The 19,338-nt window shown below is 35.7% G+C and overlaps 1 protein-coding gene across 1 annotated transcript in view; it reads left to right on the top strand.

Moving 5' to 3' along the window:
* Nucleotides 1-8,495: 8,495 nt before the first annotated feature.
* vipr2 (vasoactive intestinal peptide receptor 2) overlaps nucleotides 8,496-19,338 on the top strand; it is a 33,919-nt gene continuing 23,076 nt past the window's right edge. The window contains exons 1-3 of the mRNA XM_084398137.1: nucleotides 8,496-8,709; nucleotides 15,108-15,210; nucleotides 17,592-17,699. Of these exons, the coding sequence (XP_084254263.1) occupies nucleotides 8,659-8,709; nucleotides 15,108-15,210; nucleotides 17,592-17,699 (262 nt within the window). The 5' untranslated portion in view covers nucleotides 8,496-8,658. The remainder of the gene's footprint in view (nucleotides 8,710-15,107; nucleotides 15,211-17,591; nucleotides 17,700-19,338) is intronic.

Raw genomic sequence — 19,338 nt, 5'->3', positions numbered from 1 at the left:
TTGTGTTTTTTTGCAAGTGGTACATACTGCACGGTGGGTGATGCACAGAAGCTGGGGAAAACACGGTTTGTTGAACCATTCGCAAGGTGGTCCTTGCTCTGCAGGACCCCCTTGAAAATGAGATGGTACATCTCAAGGGGCTATCCAAAATAAAAGAATAAAGAATAAAGAGTACATGAATAGTTTCATTAATAGTGTTCCCCGGACATTTATCGACTATGTCCATAAAAGAGGGCTTCTATAAAATTGCCGGTAAGATATAGGTATTGATAGGGAACACTTTTTTTTTCTTTTTTTTCAAAAAGCACATTTCACAAATGTACTATACAATATAATACATGTTAAGAATTATTTTAAATCTTTATTATTATTCTGTTAATCTTATGATAGGATTCCCTATAATTGCTCCAGTCTCCACTGCTCTAAGAGAACATGAGGCAGATGTTAATAGGAAATCCTATCACTTCAGTTAGAGATGTGAATTTGTGAGATGATTATTTTCTGTGAGATGAATCTTTAAATTAGTAACATTAACAGATATAAAAATGATCTACTAAACATTTCATCTGCTGATGACTTGTGGTCATGAACGTATGATCACAAGTTTGGATGCTAAATGGCCTGGCTCCAGTGCTTGACTCACAAATTTTGAGTCTGTGTTGTGTCAGCGCTTTGAGGAAAGCAAGTTAAATTTGGTACAGTACAAAACAGTTAATTTGAACTGAGATAGAAAAACCTACACAATAACCCCCTGACCTCAGATAGGGCCACAGCACCGCTTCAATGTGGCCCTCAGTAAAACCAGAGTGAAGATCGAGATGACCTTTGGCATCCTAAAGGCACGTTTCAACTGTGTTCAGTGCTTAAGAGTCACCAGAGCGGGCATCAGAGATAGTGGCTGCATGCATGTGCCATTCTGCACATTATAGCCACCAGTAGAAAGGAGCGAGAAACACCACAAAACCAGCTTCTCCCTGATGAAACTGACCCGATCACACTTGACCACTCAGCTGGTGCAGATGTAGATGCAATCACCATACAATATTACACTTAATAAAAGCACAATGAAACTGCAGATAAGTCTCAAACTGTTTTATTGGTTTTGTGGGATGAGAGGGAGAAAGAGGGGTGGTGTGGCGCAATGGATAAGACACATGCCTTTGGTGTGAGAGACCCGGGTTCGAATCCACTGTGAGACACCAATGTGTCCCTGAGCAAGACACTTAACCCCTAGTTGCTCCAGAGGCGTGCGACCTCTGACATATATAGCAATTGTAAGTCGCTTTGGATAAAAGCGTCAGCTAAATGAATAAATGTAAATGTAAATGTAAATGTAAAGAGAGCAAGAGAAAGTTTCATTAATAAATATTAATACTAAAGTGTTACTTGGTTAAATAAGTTCACATACTGAGATCAGTTTTATTCAGCTGTTTGATCTCCATTTTATTTTTTTCTCAGCTCACAGTCAGCTCCTAGTGAACAGTCTAGTTCAAGTCTCCTTTAGTGTGCAGTCTAAGTCTCCTTTAGTGTGCAGTCTAGTTCAAGTCTCCTTTAGTGTGCAGTCTAGTTCAAGTCTCCTTTAGTGTGCAGTCTAGTTCAAGTCTCATTTTGTACAGGGCCCTGACTGAGTCTGTTTCCACCTGAAACATAATTCCACCACAAACATGATCATTACAAGTTTTCTGGAGGCTCATCAAAATCACAAAAAGTTCCTTGACTTCCTACAAACACAGGACTGACTGTAATTTATGTCAAGGGTTTTAAATCCTTACACATTTCTTCTGAAGGCCATTGAGGTAGAGGCCTCAGTGTCTGGGGCAGGTTGTGAAAAATCCTACAATAAAAGAGATGTGTAAGGGCCAGTCCCTTTTTTATGCCACACATTCAAATGTTTGCCATAGTAAAAAGCCCAGTGCATTCACATCAGCAACTGTCTGAGAACACACCACCAGAGTGTCTTCATTTCCTCCACCCTATAGGCCAATGTAAAGCATAACTGTTGTAAAGCAGGTTATGTTTCTGGTGTTCTGTCTGCTGCATACTGACCTCTGTGTGGGAGACTGTGTGTGTATGTGTGCTGGCTTCAACAGGGACACTGTATTTCTCTCTACTGCAGAACATACAGTCAGCCATATTTACAACTTAAAAAAGTAGTAATGTATTGCACACGTACCCAGTGTTACTTACTTAAAGGAGCCAGCACCAGGGTCAGATTGTACAGCACCTGTAATCACATCCATAATCGGCCTTCCCTATTGCCTACTCAGAGCCAACTCCTCCGCCAGTGTATTCTGGTTTTCTGAATTTAACTCTTTATTTCTGTTTGCTGCAAACAAGTGTTTGTGATCAAATGTTCACAAAAGTAATAAAAGGTTGTGGTAAATACTCACCACTTTGAAATATTATTTTTATATTTTGTCTTTATCTGCTGCCAAGAACATTTGGAGTTGGGGTTGCATCTAAAAATCAAGGAATATAAATCTTTCTTAGTACATACATGTAAATTTTTTATATATTATACAAATAGGCTATAGGGTATAGTAAACATATAGGCTACACATACATATACATAATTTTACATAAATATAGAACGTATTTGTTTAACTTACACATTAACAATCAGCAATCTTTCTCCAACAGTCTTCTCTTGCTTTGGCAGCAGAGACCGTATTGTTTCGAGCTTGAAATACATATTTAAATTCATCGTAATTCTGAATAATTATCTCTTGCTCCTCCGCGGAAAAATATAACGCTCTCGCTCTACTATCCGCGATTGGTTGTTCAGTGTCGACGTCACTCTTTTATGTGCACGCGCGCGTGGAGTAATCATAGCTTAAAGATCAAAGCCTGAGTTGACAGAGAAAGTTGATGAGCTGCATCATGGTACCAATAAAGCCTGATCGCATCGGTTTGGATTTGTCAACTCAAAACCAATCCTGTAACCCCGAGTTTGTTCAGCTACCTTCATGGTACAGGCCCCAGGTTTTCCCAAAATAATTCTCATTGCTCTTAAAGGGATAGTTCACCCAAAAATAAAAATTCAATCATTTACTCACCCTCAAGTTGTTCTAAACCTGTATGAGTTTCTTTCTTCTGTTGAACACAAAAGAAGATATTTTGAAGAATGTTGTTAACCGAACAGTTGCTGGACCCTATTGACTTCCATAGTATTTTTTTCAAGTCAATGGGGGCCAGCAACTGTTCGGTTAGCAACATTGACTTCCATAGTTTAAAAAAAAAATTCATATTATATAAGTCACTGGGGACCAGCAACTGTTTTTTTAACCAACATTCTTCAAAATATCTTATTTTGTGTTCAACAGAACAAATAAAGTCATGCCGGTTTAGAACAACTTGAGGAAGATGACAGAATTTGTATTTTGTGGTGAACTATCCCTTTAAGAAGAAGCTCCAGCAGATGGTGCTAAATTAACACACATAGACTGACACTAAAATGTCTGCAACCCTTAAACAAAGATGAATATACTACTGCTTCATGTCACCTGTCCCATGTCGGTGTAAAGTTGTTGGTGAAAGTCTTTTTCCAATTTCTTTCCCCTTTAGGTTTTTATTGTCAATGTGCATCTGTCAAGCTCTAATATTACATTGCTTAACATGAATAGAACAACTTGAGTTTTGGTACTTAAAATAGTATGTTACAAGGATGTGCAGCGTTTGTATAGTCTGAACTTTTATTAGCCATGTCCCTCTAAAAGCTGTGTCACTATGTGCTCATAGTCATAGGTATTTTCCTAGAAATGGAAAGTATTCAGTTGTTTTACCATTTGCTTGACCAAATTTATTTGGATCTGTGTGTGCTTACATTTCCCCTCACTTTAATATCACAACAAAAAATTAAAAAGTCTAAACACATCTCAACGGCTGACAAACTGTTTGTCATTATTTCTATTACTCTGCTTATATGTCCTTTTTAAAAGAGAGAATTTGCCAGGAACGAGAACACTCAGAAGACACTAAATAATTTAGTTCCATGTGTATACATCACTACATAAATCATATTTTCTTATGTAAAGACTCATTTTTATTGTAGTCATTGTACTATTGTACTCATTATTTTATTTATCATTTTATTTTATTGTTATTGATTCATTTTAAGCATAATGCAGAAGTTACCAGCAGTCAGACATATTCCAATATTCATATTTCTGTAATATCTTAAAAAATAAAGGTTCCAAAAGGTTTTCACAGCGATGCCATATAAGAACCATTTTTCAGTGAACAGGTCTTAATTAACCTTTTTTTTTTCTTAGTGTGAATAACATTTTAATCCACTTTAAAGAAGCTTTTGTGGGTTTAATGTTAAAGTTTCTTCATGGAACCATTGATGCCAATGAAGAACCTTTGTTTTTTAAAAGTGAGCAGTGTTTGTCTTGTTGCTAGGCGGATTGTTTTGTACGATGTAATAGGTTTTTTTTTTTTTTTTTTTTCAGCAAAAGCTTTAGAACAGAGTACACATAAAAAAAACAAATGAAACCCATGAAATATGTGAGACTACCAGTCTAATATCAGATTACAGATTCCTGTCTGAACTGAATCCCTTCATAATGACATGTCCTGGATCAGTCCACTATCTGTAGGAACTATCAGTACAGGCATTAATCTAGACTCTACTCAGTGCACTCTTTTCATTTTTCCCTTTCAGACTTCTTTTTTGGGAAATGATAAACCATTGAATCTCCATAGAAGGAGAAATCCCGTCTGGGTTTTATTTTAATATACGCATCAGACGCAAAGTGCATTTTTTTTGGAAACGTAAAAGTATCAAAAGCCATAAATGATGATGAACATGTCAGTGTTTTCCTTTGTGAAATGTTCCAGTGCAGATGGTCTTGATTTGAGAGAGTAATGTCTTCTGTTCATCTTTCCACATCCAGCTTACTGCAAAATAAAACCTGCTATACTCATATTTTAGGGAAATGCATTTATTCAAGCCGCATGAAAGCATGCGTAGTTTGACAGATCTCGAAATATACTGATTCAGTTGTGTTTTAATCTGTCTGGCAAATGTCTGGTTTGCACTGCGTTTGAAATGCTTTCTCAAACATCACATTTTGATTTATAATGTGTCACACTAGCCTTAGGACAACCAGAAGAGGTCACTGTCATGTCAAATCCCAGCCATGCAACATTAATGAGCAAATTCTCACACTAGTCTGTTTCTTTTTAAACATTATCCTCAAGTAAAGGTATGCATGAGCTGTACTTTAACCCTTAAACAGGCAAGAGTGGAAAATGATAAGCAAAAAATCATTTAATGTAATTTTTTATATCATCTGGATTTAAGTAAAACATATCCAAAATAATTTTTTAAATATTTGATATATTTTGGATTTTATGAGTTGTGACTGTTTTGAAATCGGACCTTGCGTTACCATAAAAATGGTACTTTAACCCCTTATAAAAAATGAAAGTGTGAAAAAGTTATGGAAGTTTAAATTTACAGTAAATCAAATATACTGTACTTAATATTCTTTTATATAAAATATATATTTTACAAAATATTTTTTACCCTAAAATTAATATAAAATCAAAGCCATTTATCTAACCAAGTTGTGTTCCAAATTTGAAGTTGATATCACAAAACTTTGTTTAGGCGTAATACCAAAAATAGCCACCGGGTGACATACATTCCATTGAATTTAATTGTATGCATTCTGCCGTAACAAATGAATAAATTTATGTCGAAATATCACTTCTGTCACAAAATATGGAACCTTGAGACTCAGACCTTTCTGACAATATTTTGTCAAGATTAGAAAAGGTTTTGATCATAAATTATGAAACATGATTACGCCCAAAAGGGGTGGAGCCAGATAAAAGAATTTAGAGTGCCGTTTCTATGGTAACGCGTCCAATTTCAAAACGGTTTTCACAGGATGAATTCTGAGTTCGTAAGCTTTCAAATGATACCTAATTTATGATAACTACTAAAATATGTGATGTAATAAAAAAGGCGATTAAAAAGATAATATTATATTTTAGAGGATAATGTATATTATACTTTTTAGAGGATAATATTATTTTATCATTTTTTATTGACAAATACTAGATTATATGTTTTATTATGAACTTTTAGCATGAAAACCAAAGTTTCAATTATTAAAAGTGTGTCCGTCGACTTTTTGTGACAAACGACAGAACTCCTGTTACGATGTAGATTTTTTGAGGTGCGCTCTTGTCATAAATTCGTCTATTACTGTTCCTACATAATTTGTAACAAAAAACAGTGCTGAAATGTCTATTTAGGAGTCTTTCCAACGATATATAGTTTGAAAAACTCAAAATACAAAGATGGTCAAAATTAGGGTTAATCCCGTTTTTATACCCTAAACAGGCAACGTGACTCAGGAGTCACATATATTTCAAAACGTGCTAAATAACAACATGAACAACATATGAATTCATTTTCTTCTTCAGCACCTTAAGACAATGTTCACAATTAATGTTAGCAGCATTATTATTATTTTTCCAGAAGAAAAGTAAGTTTAATATATATTTACTTTCCTCAAAATCTGAATGTCCTGCACCACCGGTAGCCATGTTGGATTTAAGTCAGGCTGACTGATTTATCACACAAAAATTGAAGCAAATCATGTGACCAGCATACTCAAGACAGACCAGGCTGTGATAAATGATAAACGGATTTGATGAAAAACTCGTTCTTATGCCCCAAAAAAGACTCCCAAGTCACGTTGCCTGTGATACCTCGCCTTATAACAGTTAAGGCAGCTCTTTTTCATATATTTCTGTTTGATACACTCTATACCATACCTTAATTTACTTATTTCCACATCTGTCTCCAAACTCCATCACATGATGTTCACAAAGTCACATTAACTGACAAAGGACAAACACAATGCTAAATGAAGTGACTTCCTGCCGTTTAGTGCTGAGAAAGTTATTATTCATTAAGCTGCCGTTTAGCTCTACTGACTTCTGCATTTGACAGTTTTATCAAATGATTACTCATAAAATGTATCAAGTGCATCCAATTATAAAGTGTGAAACAAAGAATTGCAGTGTGAGTTGAAAAAAAACAGTAAAACTATAGGCACAAAAAGGTGCAATGTTTCCTCTATACACACAACAACACTTTTTGTTGTATGTGGTCACTCTATCTATATATCACATCTATGATATGACCTACATACCTTGTGGTTTGACATTATAGATAAAAGGGTCTTAGTAAGCAGTTTATTCACAGGTTCGCCCACAAGACTTCCTCTTTAAGGAGGCAGAAGGTCGTTTATTTTCTGAAGTTAATGGTAAACTAATCAGCAAAGTCTTTTGAGTTATAATAATAATTAAAGAAGTGAAAAGATCCATTGCAACTTCTTCTGCCTGTTAGAATCCAAGAGAGACATCACACTTACATCTTATTTTCACACTCATTTTCATGCTTGTTACCCGAATGTTCTTCTCTCCAGAGATCTAATTTAGAATTGTGCTTTTTCAATCCCAGATGTTGTTTAGTTTCATAGCATTGAGCTTAAAGTTTATATGGTGGTCAAAAGTCCACTTACACAAATGTAAGTGCAGGGCCATCCTTAGGGCGATGGAACTGCTGCGTCTGCATCGGGCCCCGCGCTTTAGGGGCCCCGCGGCGTATGCGAACGGACCAACCGAGGGTGGCCCCCGTTTCCCTCAACTTGCACTGGGCCCCGCCCCATGAGTGGTTTTGTATGTTGGTTTTAAATTAGAATATAATTATAAATTCTGTCTTTACCATAGGACATGCTATTTGATACAAGTTGTAACACAAACAAAGGTTTCTGCGTAAAATTTTTAATTATAATCAACCTGAATGTTTCAGTCATTTCAACTTAAATTACAATAAAACATTTTTTTTTTTTTTTTTTTACATTTCGTAACATATTTTGATGAGTTAAAGCAATGTAAAAGACATGTTGTCGTAACATTTAAAAAAATATATTTTTTTACAGTGAACATGTTTTAAATATTATAAATGTATTAAATGCAATGTTTGTTGACTAAAACAATGGTTTGATATTTTTGTACCTTTTACATTTTGCAAGTCTTTTATTTCAAACAATTCTTTACTACTATTTAAATGTTGCTGAAAAACCAGTAAAGGCTGATTCTATTGGGACAACTTAAATTGGGGCATGTTGGCTCAAAAGCCCAACATGTGATCAGTGACCCAAACATTTTTTTCCTGGGCAGTGGAAATGTTCGATCAATTTGTTTGTGGCCAGACAGTGATTTAGTGATAATCATAGTAGTAACAACTAGCCCCATCATAGCCCACCATCAGCAAAATCACCCCAATTTGAGTGACCTCAAAGCAGATAAACACTCAAAGTGTTTGAAATGAATGCCAGTGAAATATCTATCCAAGTGCTGGCATTGTAAGATGTGTGGCGCTTCTGATGATCAAGAGAGGAGGAGGAACAGAATCAACAGCCTCCCCTCAGCGCGCGCGCACGCACTCACGCGCTCATCCATTCTGCACTCTACACACTAATTTTGCGCGCTCAGAAGTGTTTTCACCGGACATCTTGGCGCAAGTGGCTTGTTTTCTTCTGTCCTCCAGCATGACTTCTCACTCTTGATACTGAGGACTGGCTGGAATTTATGCTAACGAGATATTATTTATGAAACCAGCAAGAAATAAACATGAACCTCGTGAACTGTTTGGCTCTTCTCTTAGTTTGGCACGCGCACTCGGTAAGTACCTGCACCGGTAGTTATGAGTTTTTCCGCCTCAGGTGTGCGGGTTTCAACTGTCAAAATGTTTTCAGTAAATATGGGATTTAGAGTGAAAAAAAACAACAACCAATCACATCAAATGCGAGTTTTCTTTAGTTGTGGTTTTGTATGCTGGTTTCAAACCATTTCCATCTTCACAGCCCTTAACAATCACAATGTCTGTGAATTGTGTCCGCAAAACTATCATATTTAGCTACAGCTAGTAAACAACAGTAAAACCACGCTAGCGTGTTTCAGACAAGAGCTATATAATGATAGAATATTTAAATTAAGAGGTTGAACTACTGTTCTCAGGACATGTTTGTCAATTGTCACGTGTTTAGTTAGCATATATTTATAGTTGTATGCAAATTATGTTCACTCTTTAGATTATGGTCCAGTTCTCAGTATTGACTAACCATTAACTACGACTTTTGCCTGAATAAACTCCTAATTACTGTTATTCAGAAAGGTAGTTGTTAAGTTTAGGTACTGGGTAGAATATCGTCGTGCAGAACAAGGTATTAACATGTGATTTATAAGTACTAATAAACAGCCAATATCCTAGTAATATGCATGCTTTAAGCAACTAGTAGTGAGAATTGGATCCTAAACTAAAGTGTCACCCAAATTGTGAATTATATAGATATATTAAATAAATAATCATGACATATCAAATGTATTTGATGCGATTAAAATGGTACAAAAAACTTTTCTGCTCTAAAACTGATGACATTTTGTCAACTTGCATATCAGCTTATGGTGGTCAAGCTGGTTTAAGAACATAATTGATGGTTTGTTATTGGTACCAGGTTGATCTCAGACCCGCTGGACTGCCAGCTGAGCCATTATTGAAAAATGCTTGGTCAGACCAACCTGACCACAAATGCCAAGCTTGGACTAGATAGAAACCATGTCAAAGCCAGCTACTATCAGAAGAATAACAAATAGGCTACCTTTAACACTAACTGTTTCATGAATCATTTTTAAAAAGCTTAAAATAGGCTGTTTAAAGTCAAGCTATGATGTGACAATAAACCCCATTACGACATCCCCAGTTATTGGGGGGACAACATGTGTTCAATAAACTGTATCTTTGTTTTCTTGGGCACCAACGTTAATATTCACCAAGTAATCAATAGTTTTTTTTTTTAGTACGGTATGTTTATAATGTATAAACATATAGGCCTACCTGAGAAAGTGTGATGCCACAGTCTCCTCTTAATGCAAAAAGTCAGAAAAAAAAAAAACTGAGGTAACTCAGAAAATGTCAGCCATTAGTGTTAAAAGTGCTTAATTTCTATTGGCTTATTGATCTTCACTTTGCATCAACCTTCAATCTCTTAACCTTCAGTCATTCAGACGTTTCTGCTTGTACTGGACACTCTTATACATATTTAAATTAAATTACAATTTAAATGAGTCTTTTAAATATGCTAAAAAGAGAACATAACAATGTTTTGAAGAGAAGTGGGTCAGGGCTATTCTAGACAGGCTCTCTGTGGTGATTCAGGTGTTTCGCCCAAAGGGGTTTCACGTAAATATTAATCAGGGCAAGAGCTACTCAATTTCTTGCAGTGCAGTGTAAAGCTGGTGGCTTGCAGACAAATTAAAAGCTATATGCTTTTTTGAGCAGCTACAGTTATAATTGTTTTCCTCAAACAAGTACTTTTTAAACATTGGTCTCCTAATGCACTTTTACAGTTATAAAGCCAAAAAAAAAAAAAAGTTAAACCTTTGGATATATGGCAAAAAATTGCTGTTAGAAAATACACAAAAATACCAAGCGCACTAATATTTACGATATGTTATCTTATGCAGTTGTATTTCTAAGGTAAATTCATCTTGTTTTAAGGCTGTGTAGATATTTTTTTCTGGAAAAGATACTGATCAGTGTAAATGCCAATGTCAAAGATAAATAGTTTGGATATTGCTGGAAAAGCGATGCACCATATAAACTTATATAAGCTATTATTTACGAGCCCTGTTTTTAATCTCATTTTAAATAAGCTTAAGCTTATCTATTCAAAAGTCCATTTATCAGTTACTTATCCTGTAGATCAGCGAGCATCTCTTTATGACCTTAATTAAAGATCAACACTCTGTGTCCATATGGCTGCATCCCCAGAGGCACAGATGCACACAAACTCAATCTTAGTATATGCTGCAGAAATGTTCAATTGTAGCATATATATCTGTGTAGTATGTCTTATACAGGGACTACGGTACAAGATGACTGTCCTTGATGTGTTTTCCACTACAGTCTTTGTCATGGATTAGTATTGAGAATGCACATAAGCGTAATTGTTTTGTGTGCTGCAATGTTTATATTTATACAAAATAACAATTTTGTTGTACTACTTTTTTTAATTTGCAGTGATTTGTAAAGCTCATGCAATATCTGCCCCCAAAAGCCACTAAAACTAGGTTTTCAATCCGTGGATCAAGAGGTATCTTCAGATACTGAAGACATATTACACAGAGATCCCATCAAAGCTCGGAGAGGAAGTTGTGTGGTTGTGCTCTATTAGAATTCAATCCATTCAATCCCTGACCAATTTCATGCAACGACATTTAATGTTTTTTTTTTTTTTTTTTCACTACTCCTTGTCCTCCTGGGGTTTGATGGTATTGTATCGTATTTATGTGACAGGCTTTTGTGGTGATGAAAAATTTAGTGGCAGAAAGAACAGTATTTTTAACCTTTTTCCCCAACCTGTGCTAGGCAAAAAATGACAATAATCCAGAAGATATTTTTCTAAATACTTTGAGTAATCATTTGAGCAGTCATTTTCACAAAAAAACTAAAAAAATCCACATTGTTTATGATAGTAATAACATAGCTTTTTGTGTGGAGCACAACTGTTTAAACAAAGCAATAAAATCTCAGGACGCTTTTGACCTTGAAATGCATTTCTTATTCTCGTTAATTACTTCAAGTGTGAGAAATGGAAAGTTGGCTTCCAAACTGATAACAGTTGCACAACTGCTTTTCACCGTAAGCATGAAACCACACGTTCTCACTTAATCAGATGATGACATTTGCAAAGTTTCATGCTTTCCAGCTGACCCACTTCAGTTTAGTAAAGGACTGCCAGAGTCCAGATTCACTTCTTGCAGATTAAATCATCTTGACTGTGTCAGAAGAGAAACATAGTAGCACGAAAGCAAATTGTCAAGCCAAAGAAGAGATGGTAATGATGTTCGTCATGTTAGGTTTAAACTTGAACGGTCACACCACTTTTGTGTAACATTTCAGTGCATTTTATTCACTGACCACCCGCGATCCAGAAGCTGTCTGTGCTGTGATCCGTCATCGTTTTCCGTGAACATAAATGACCAGCGACTACGTTTCGTTTAAAGGAAATTTTCCTCCATAACCTTCGAATAAATCTGTAGTCTAAGTCTAAAACAACTTATGGAAATGAGTTTGTGGCTGCAGTAACTCCAGTGGGATTTAAACATGAGCGAGCAGGAAAGTGTGTCACACATGCACAGTAGTACAGCAGGGTGCAAAAGGATGTTGCGAACAGAATAGTGTGACTGAGTGACATTACTGACACTGAAATTCAAGATCACTTTTATTATAGATGAAAATGCACTGGATATGCTGCCGCTTCAACCTCTGCCTGTATATATATGAGACAGACCGGGGCGAATCACAAGGGCTATAATATAATTTAGAGTAAAAAAAGTCACATTTTTGGGTTCTCTATGAGTAGTTGTTTTTGATTTAAAAATCCTCAGGTTGTATTACGGCTTTTAAACGTTTTAATGTTTTTTGTTGATTAATTACAATATTTGTTGGTCAAAACCATGATATTTTGAATTTATTGTTTCATAAATGTTTTACTGTTTAAATATTGCTGAAAAAACAATAATAGGTTGTTTAATAGCAGGTTTCATTGTGACAGCTTATCCCATGTAATAACCACATTATAGGACGTGGTCTGTTATTAGAAAATGTCAATTTATGAAATTCATACTTTATTCAGCAAGGACACGTTAAATTGATTACAAGGTATAGTAAAGACATTTACATTATTACAAAAATATATATATATATTCAAATAAATTCAGTTATTTTGGACTTTCTATTCGTCAACAAAATATTAAGCAGAACAACAGTTTTCTAATATTTATAGTAATAAGAAATATTTCTTTAGCAGAAAATCAAGCATATTAGAATGATTTCTGAAGGATCACGTGACACTTAAGACTGGAGTAATGATGCTGAAAAAAATATTAAAATATAAAACAGTTCTTTTTTTTTAAATTGTAATAATATTCACATGTTTTACTGTATTTTTTAACAAATAAATGCAGATTTGGTGAGTAAACCTTTGAATAGTAGTGAGAGAAATTAACTTGAAAAACTTAACTTGACTATATGGTATTTAAAATGACCTTTTCCTATAAATGTTAGTCATATTTACTTGAAACATCCTTTAGAACTCTGATAAGTTTCATTTATCTGATTATCTGACCTGTTCATCTCATTTTGACATTTTTGCATCCCCGTCACTTAGTTTAGAAAGCATCATTCTCAGGTGGAAGTGTTTTACATGTTTATTGCACCAGATGCTCCCCTTTCAACTACGAAGCCGCTATTCGTTTTCCCAACAAATTATTTTTGAAAAACATGTCAATTCCCATGAAGCAGAAGGATGAGTCAGATATGTGCCCTGGCGACCGACTGCTGTCGAGACTCAGTCTGCTAAACCGGAGCAATACACTATCGGGATGCATGTGATGCACTTTTCTCACAAATCTCATTAAAATAAGATGTGCAAAAGGAACACTCTTGAAGCTCATTTGGATATTTTTAGTAATGCTGAGATGTTTTGGATTCAGACTTTTGGTAATCCACATTGAATCCATTCTTTCTCAGTGGAAGCTGAGAAATCAGCGGAAAAAAAGAAGTGAGAATGTCAAATCTGTTTTGGACTGTAATTGCTCTCAGCCTGAGTTAATCTCAGCCAGCGTGCGTTTGCTCTGACTGTCATGATCCAGAATAATCCTGATACAATCACTCATATCATTAGCTTGTGTTGTGATACAGAATGGAAAGCTCTGCTCAGCTGAGGACTCTCGTCAAAGATGTAGCTGAAGATTTTGAAAGAGATGAGCAATGACAGACTTAAAGTTTAGGCTTATGTCCTGGTCTGATTTGTCTCTGTGCTGTTCACTTGAAAAAACCCAAAGCCAAAGTGACTAAGAGTTCACACGCAGCGCAAACACGTAAGACGTACAAGGTGACCTTGTGTTTTTGAAACATTTGGGTTTAAAAATAATTGTATCAAAATACATATTCTTACGATCTTTGATGTCAAATAGAATGTATTAGATCGTATTTTAAAAATTCTGATTTTAAAGTCTAACTGCCTGTGCTTTCAGAATGATTTTAGAGCATTTCCCCCCACATTTATAAAGCAAAAACTATCCATGACTGAGCACCAGCCGATGAGATCTTTAACCGAAGACTTCATGTGACTCTGGTTAATTCCCTTGATATCATTATAGTTCTTATAATAGAGGATTTTTAGTCCATCAGTTGAACAGGCTTTGTGACCGCTCTTTGATCACGCTAGCTTTGAATCCAACTGTGTTGATCAGTCATTTCAGATGATGTCACTAGAAAGCCATCTCAACTGAGTTAGCAATTCAGCACTGCCTTCAGGTGACAAACCTCATGATGTTTATGTAGATCCCAATAAGCTGGAGGGTGCGGTGCATGTCTATGCAAATATATATTGTCACTGAGACCAGGGTTAGTTTACTAAAGCTAAAACAATAATAAAACAAAACAAAAAAAACATTATCTGCAACATTTCTCATATTAATTTGGTTTAATTTAATGTACAAAAATAACTTAAACTGAAAAATTATATTTATATATATATATATAATGTTATTTTTGTACATTAAATTAAAGTAAATTAATATGAGAAATGTTGCAGTAATATATATATATATATATATATATATATATATATATATATATTACTGAGTAGATTTAAGTTGTCCTACTTTTAAATGTTTTTTATTAATTGCAATATTTGTTGGTCAAAATAAATATTTTGGTATTTTTGCTGTTTAATTTATTGTTTTATGTTTCATAAATGTTTTACTGTTTTACCCCATAATGACCCCTAAAGCTGAAATAAAAAGGAATAAAAACTAGACAAAAAAGAAAAAAGGCAAAAACACAACTAAATTGGAAAATATAAAAATAAAAACTAATTTGAAATCGTATTATAAACTATAATAATATATCTCAGCGATACAAAAACAACACTGACTGAGATGTTTTTCACTTCTTGGATGACAGTAGCATTGAGATCATACGGTTGATTTTCTTTCCTTTGCCCCTGAAGGTCAGCGGGAGACATGCAAACTGTCACTTTCTGTATGAGCTGCAGATGGCCGAGAAGGAATGTTCGGGCATTCTGGCTGACGACTTTCCTGCAAACACCAAAGGTAATGTATTAGTGCGTGTATGTGTGCACATGCACGTTACATCATCTTCTAAATCCACTTACAGCATCTGTTGTGTACAGTATGTTGGATGGCCAGAACGTGAAACTGCATTTCACTAGGCAAACATTGTAAGATGAAAGTGTTATGTGTGTTTGTATCATGTTCCCCACAAACATTACAGTGAAAGAAATCTGAATGAGCTCTCGCCACATTGTTTGTCCTACATAATCAGTTAATGTCTCATTGTTTTTCTGTTGGTGTGTAGCAATGCTCTGGCAGATGTAGAATCACATTTACTATTGGCTGATAGTGGTTGAGTTGCTTTTGGCTCCAGCTTTTAAGGTCAATGTTGAATGTGATAGGATAGTTTGGTGCAGGGATGACATATTTTTGTAGGCATATTTTCTAATTTCATTAATAATATCATCATTTGTGTTCCAAAGATGAACGAATGTGTTACGTGTTTGGAACAACATGAGGGTGAATAATTAATGACAGAATTTTCATTTTTGGGTGAACTACCCTTTTAAGTGAGTCTGGATGAGGTAACAGAAGATAAAGATACTCATAGTTTTATGATGAGGGCTTTCAGATCCTACTTTGAAGCTTTTACGATCCCAGATGTTTTAGTGATGACTTGTGTTACGGATGCCTATGCTTCAAAGGGCCTTTAAATATTTTCTTCTGCATTTTCCCAGCTCGTATCATCTCTGGTCATTGGCCGTAATCATACAGCCCGCGGTCAATAACTGTCAGGGACCATATTTGGCATTTGTTTATTTATGTGACAATTCTAATTTTAAACAACTACATTTAAACACAAAAGAAGCCTACATCGGTGTAATCAATGTGCAATCATAGACAATCTGTTCTTTATTTTTGCACGTTGGTTTTGCGTTGTTCTACATGCTTTGCATCCACTTTAGAACAAAATCAGAAGTGTGGGAACAACACTGCTTTGTTTGCCTTGATGACAGCTGTATGGTGTCCATCAACGGACAGATGTTCCAATTAATGTAATTATTTGGCAATAAATACACACAGGTCTTGACCAATGAATGGGTGAAATGGTTGACGAGTCCCTCTGGAAATGATTGCGAAAAAAAAACTAAACGGTTTGGGCCACTTAATATATCCCAGATTTCTGATTGTTCATAAAAGGGCAAAGTGGACTGAGCGCCGACCAATCAGAAGCAATGTTTACTGTGTCTTAAACAATGCTTGGTGAGTGACCTGTTTTCTCTTAGTTTAGACTTCTTATTTTCCCTCAGAACCGACCAGCTGTTTCAGAGAAGACACAGCTGTTTAAATTAATTGTTCCTAAAAATGAAAATTCTGTCATTATTTACTCGCCCTCAAGCTGTTCCAAACCTGTGTGCTTGACTCTTCTATTGAACACAAAACCGTTTTTTTTTTTTTACAATACTGTTAAAAGGATTTGGGGTCAATGAGATTTGTTTTTAAAAGAAAATTATACTTTTATTCAACAAGGATGCATCAAAAATGACCGTAAAGATTTGTTTTTACATTGTTTCAAATAAATGCTTTCTCTTCATCAAAGAATCCTGAAAAAATGTATTATGTTTTTATGAAAAATATTAAGCAGCAAACTGTTTTCAACATTGATAATAATAATAAATGTTATAATGTAAAATATTTTATTTTGGTTACTCTTTTCCATATATAGATTGAGCAATTGGCATCTCAAGTTCCAAATTGACAAAAAGCGCCATGAAATTCTAATAAAACTTATAAGTATTACTCATGCATTATATTTCAAGTTCAAGTGCTATATAGTATTCCAGTATACCATTTTTTTAGGTGAAATATCCCTTTAGTACACAGAAAGAACTACATGCCCTCATTGCTGTGCCGTTTCTGAAAGTGTTTGGAGTTGTAGATGACGATGGATGGGGGTGTGATGTCATTTTCAAACCTCTTTGACCATCTTTCTATTTATGTCCAGACCTTCACAAAACATTAATTTGACCATAGATGCTGGAATTTGTCCCGTCCCTGTGGGCTGGTCTCAAGAGATTCAATGACTTTCTCCTTTTTTGTATTTGTTTTGGTTGTACTGTACCTTTACTGCTAAATGAAAGGCAAATTAAATGCATGTTCCATGCAGTGTTTGTGGTGTGTTAGGTTACAAGAGAAAAAAATGGCCAGATACACTCAACTCATAAAAGACTGTCAAGAACATTGGTAAATGAATGCGGATCTTATCTTAACCTAAATGTTTCCAGATTCCTGTCAAACACATGTCAAGTTTCTCACGTGCAGTGCTGCGGTAACTTTTGTTGAAAGTTCTGCTATTTCAGCATATTTTGCACAAAATGTTTTGAGCTTTTATTTTGTTTTCTATGTCTACGTCCTTACAGGTTGCAAGGGGATGTGGGACAATATTTCTTGCTGGCACCATGCCGATTTTGGAGAGGTGGTCGTCAATACCTGCCCCGCTGCCCTTAAAAGTTTGTTCACCAGAGATGGTAATTTTTACTTTAATATTTGCAAACTGTCATTTATACATTTTAACATGATACGGAGATCCAAAATCGGTTGATACTGATAATTAAAAAAAAAAAGTGTAATATTGGTCTTTACAAAGTCAGAACCACATTTGGAGAACCACTAGATGCCCTTTTGAAGATACCTCATACAGTATATCTCATTTTGTATTAAAGGACCTTCAATATATATTTAAAAACTTTCTCTTTTGGGGTTACGTTTGGGGCAACATACAACATAAAGTTGACAGTCTTTCAAGAGAGGAACTTTATGAAAAGGTGTAAAGATTTTCTCCAAAGGGTCTCACCAGTGTATATAGGAACCTAAACAGGTTCTCTAATGGCATTAGGCTGTAAACCCCTATTTTGAACCTTAAGTTTATAATCAGTTCAGCTCTCAAGTGCACAAAGCAGATATGACAATAATATGCTGCTATTATTTTCAATTTGAGGGCTAGTTTTTTGTAAAGTAATAGAGTGAATTGTGCTGACGTGATTGTGAGTGTGAGTAAATGAATGAGTAAGGGAGTAAACTGAAGGCTGGATTGAGTGAATCATGTCTTTCCCCTTCTGCTCGGACATGCTCATTGACCCGTGGACCCAAGCCGAGGGCACAGAACCAGCACACTCGTTCTACCCCACAGAGAAGTTGTCCGTCAAGCTCCAGAGTGTGGGAGTATACGTACAGCCCATGATTCCCCAATCAGTCTATTTCCAGCCCTTTCTAACCTGCTGGCACAGAGAGGTCATGCAGGAACACATGAACACATGGTGCCGCTGGATATCCACAGAGGATATCCACAGAGCCAAATTAGCCCAGAACATCTGGAAACACATGCTGACCTGTGGTTTTATAGCACACGATTATCATTTCCAATCAAGCTTTCTAATGTATGGCTGAACTTTTCACAGATGAATCACTGTCATCATCATCAGCAACATTTATGCTCCATTAGCTGTTACCCCAGATATTATCAGCTGTTTTTTTCCTCCGCAAACGCATTGCACTTTCTCAACCCAGTGTTCAGAGGGATATATTTTTAATCATGTACGTAAATCATATATACACTCACCTAAAGGATTATTAGGAACACCATACTAAAACTGTGTTTGACCCCCTTTCGCCTTCAGAACTGCCTTAATTCTACGTGGCATTGATTCAACAAGGTGCTGAAAGCATTCTTTAGAAATGTTGGCCCATATTGATAGGATAGCATCTTGCAGTTGATGGAGATTTGTGGGATGCACATCCAGGGCACGAACCTCCCGTTCCACCACATCCCAAAGATGCTCTATTGGGTTGAGATCTGGTGACTGTGGGGGCCATTTTAGTACAGTGAACTCATTGTCATGTTCAAGAAACCAATTTGAAATGATTCGAGCTTTGTGACATGGTGCATTATCCTGCTGGAAGTAGCCATCAGAGGATGGGTACATGGTGGTCATAAAGGGATGGACATAGTCAGAAACAATGCTCAGGTAGGCCGTGGCATTTAAACGATGCCCAATTGGCACTAAGGGGCCTAAAGTGTGCCAAGAAAACATCCCCCACACCATTACACCACCACCACCAGCCTGCACAGTGGTAACAAGGCATGATGGATCCATGTTCTCATTCTGT

Source organism: Rutilus rutilus, assembly GCF_951802725.1.
Source record: "Rutilus rutilus genome assembly, chromosome: 24".
NCBI classification, from domain to species: domain Eukaryota; kingdom Metazoa; phylum Chordata; class Actinopteri; order Cypriniformes; family Leuciscidae; genus Rutilus; species Rutilus rutilus.
This window is presented reverse-complemented; position numbering and strand designations above follow the sequence as displayed.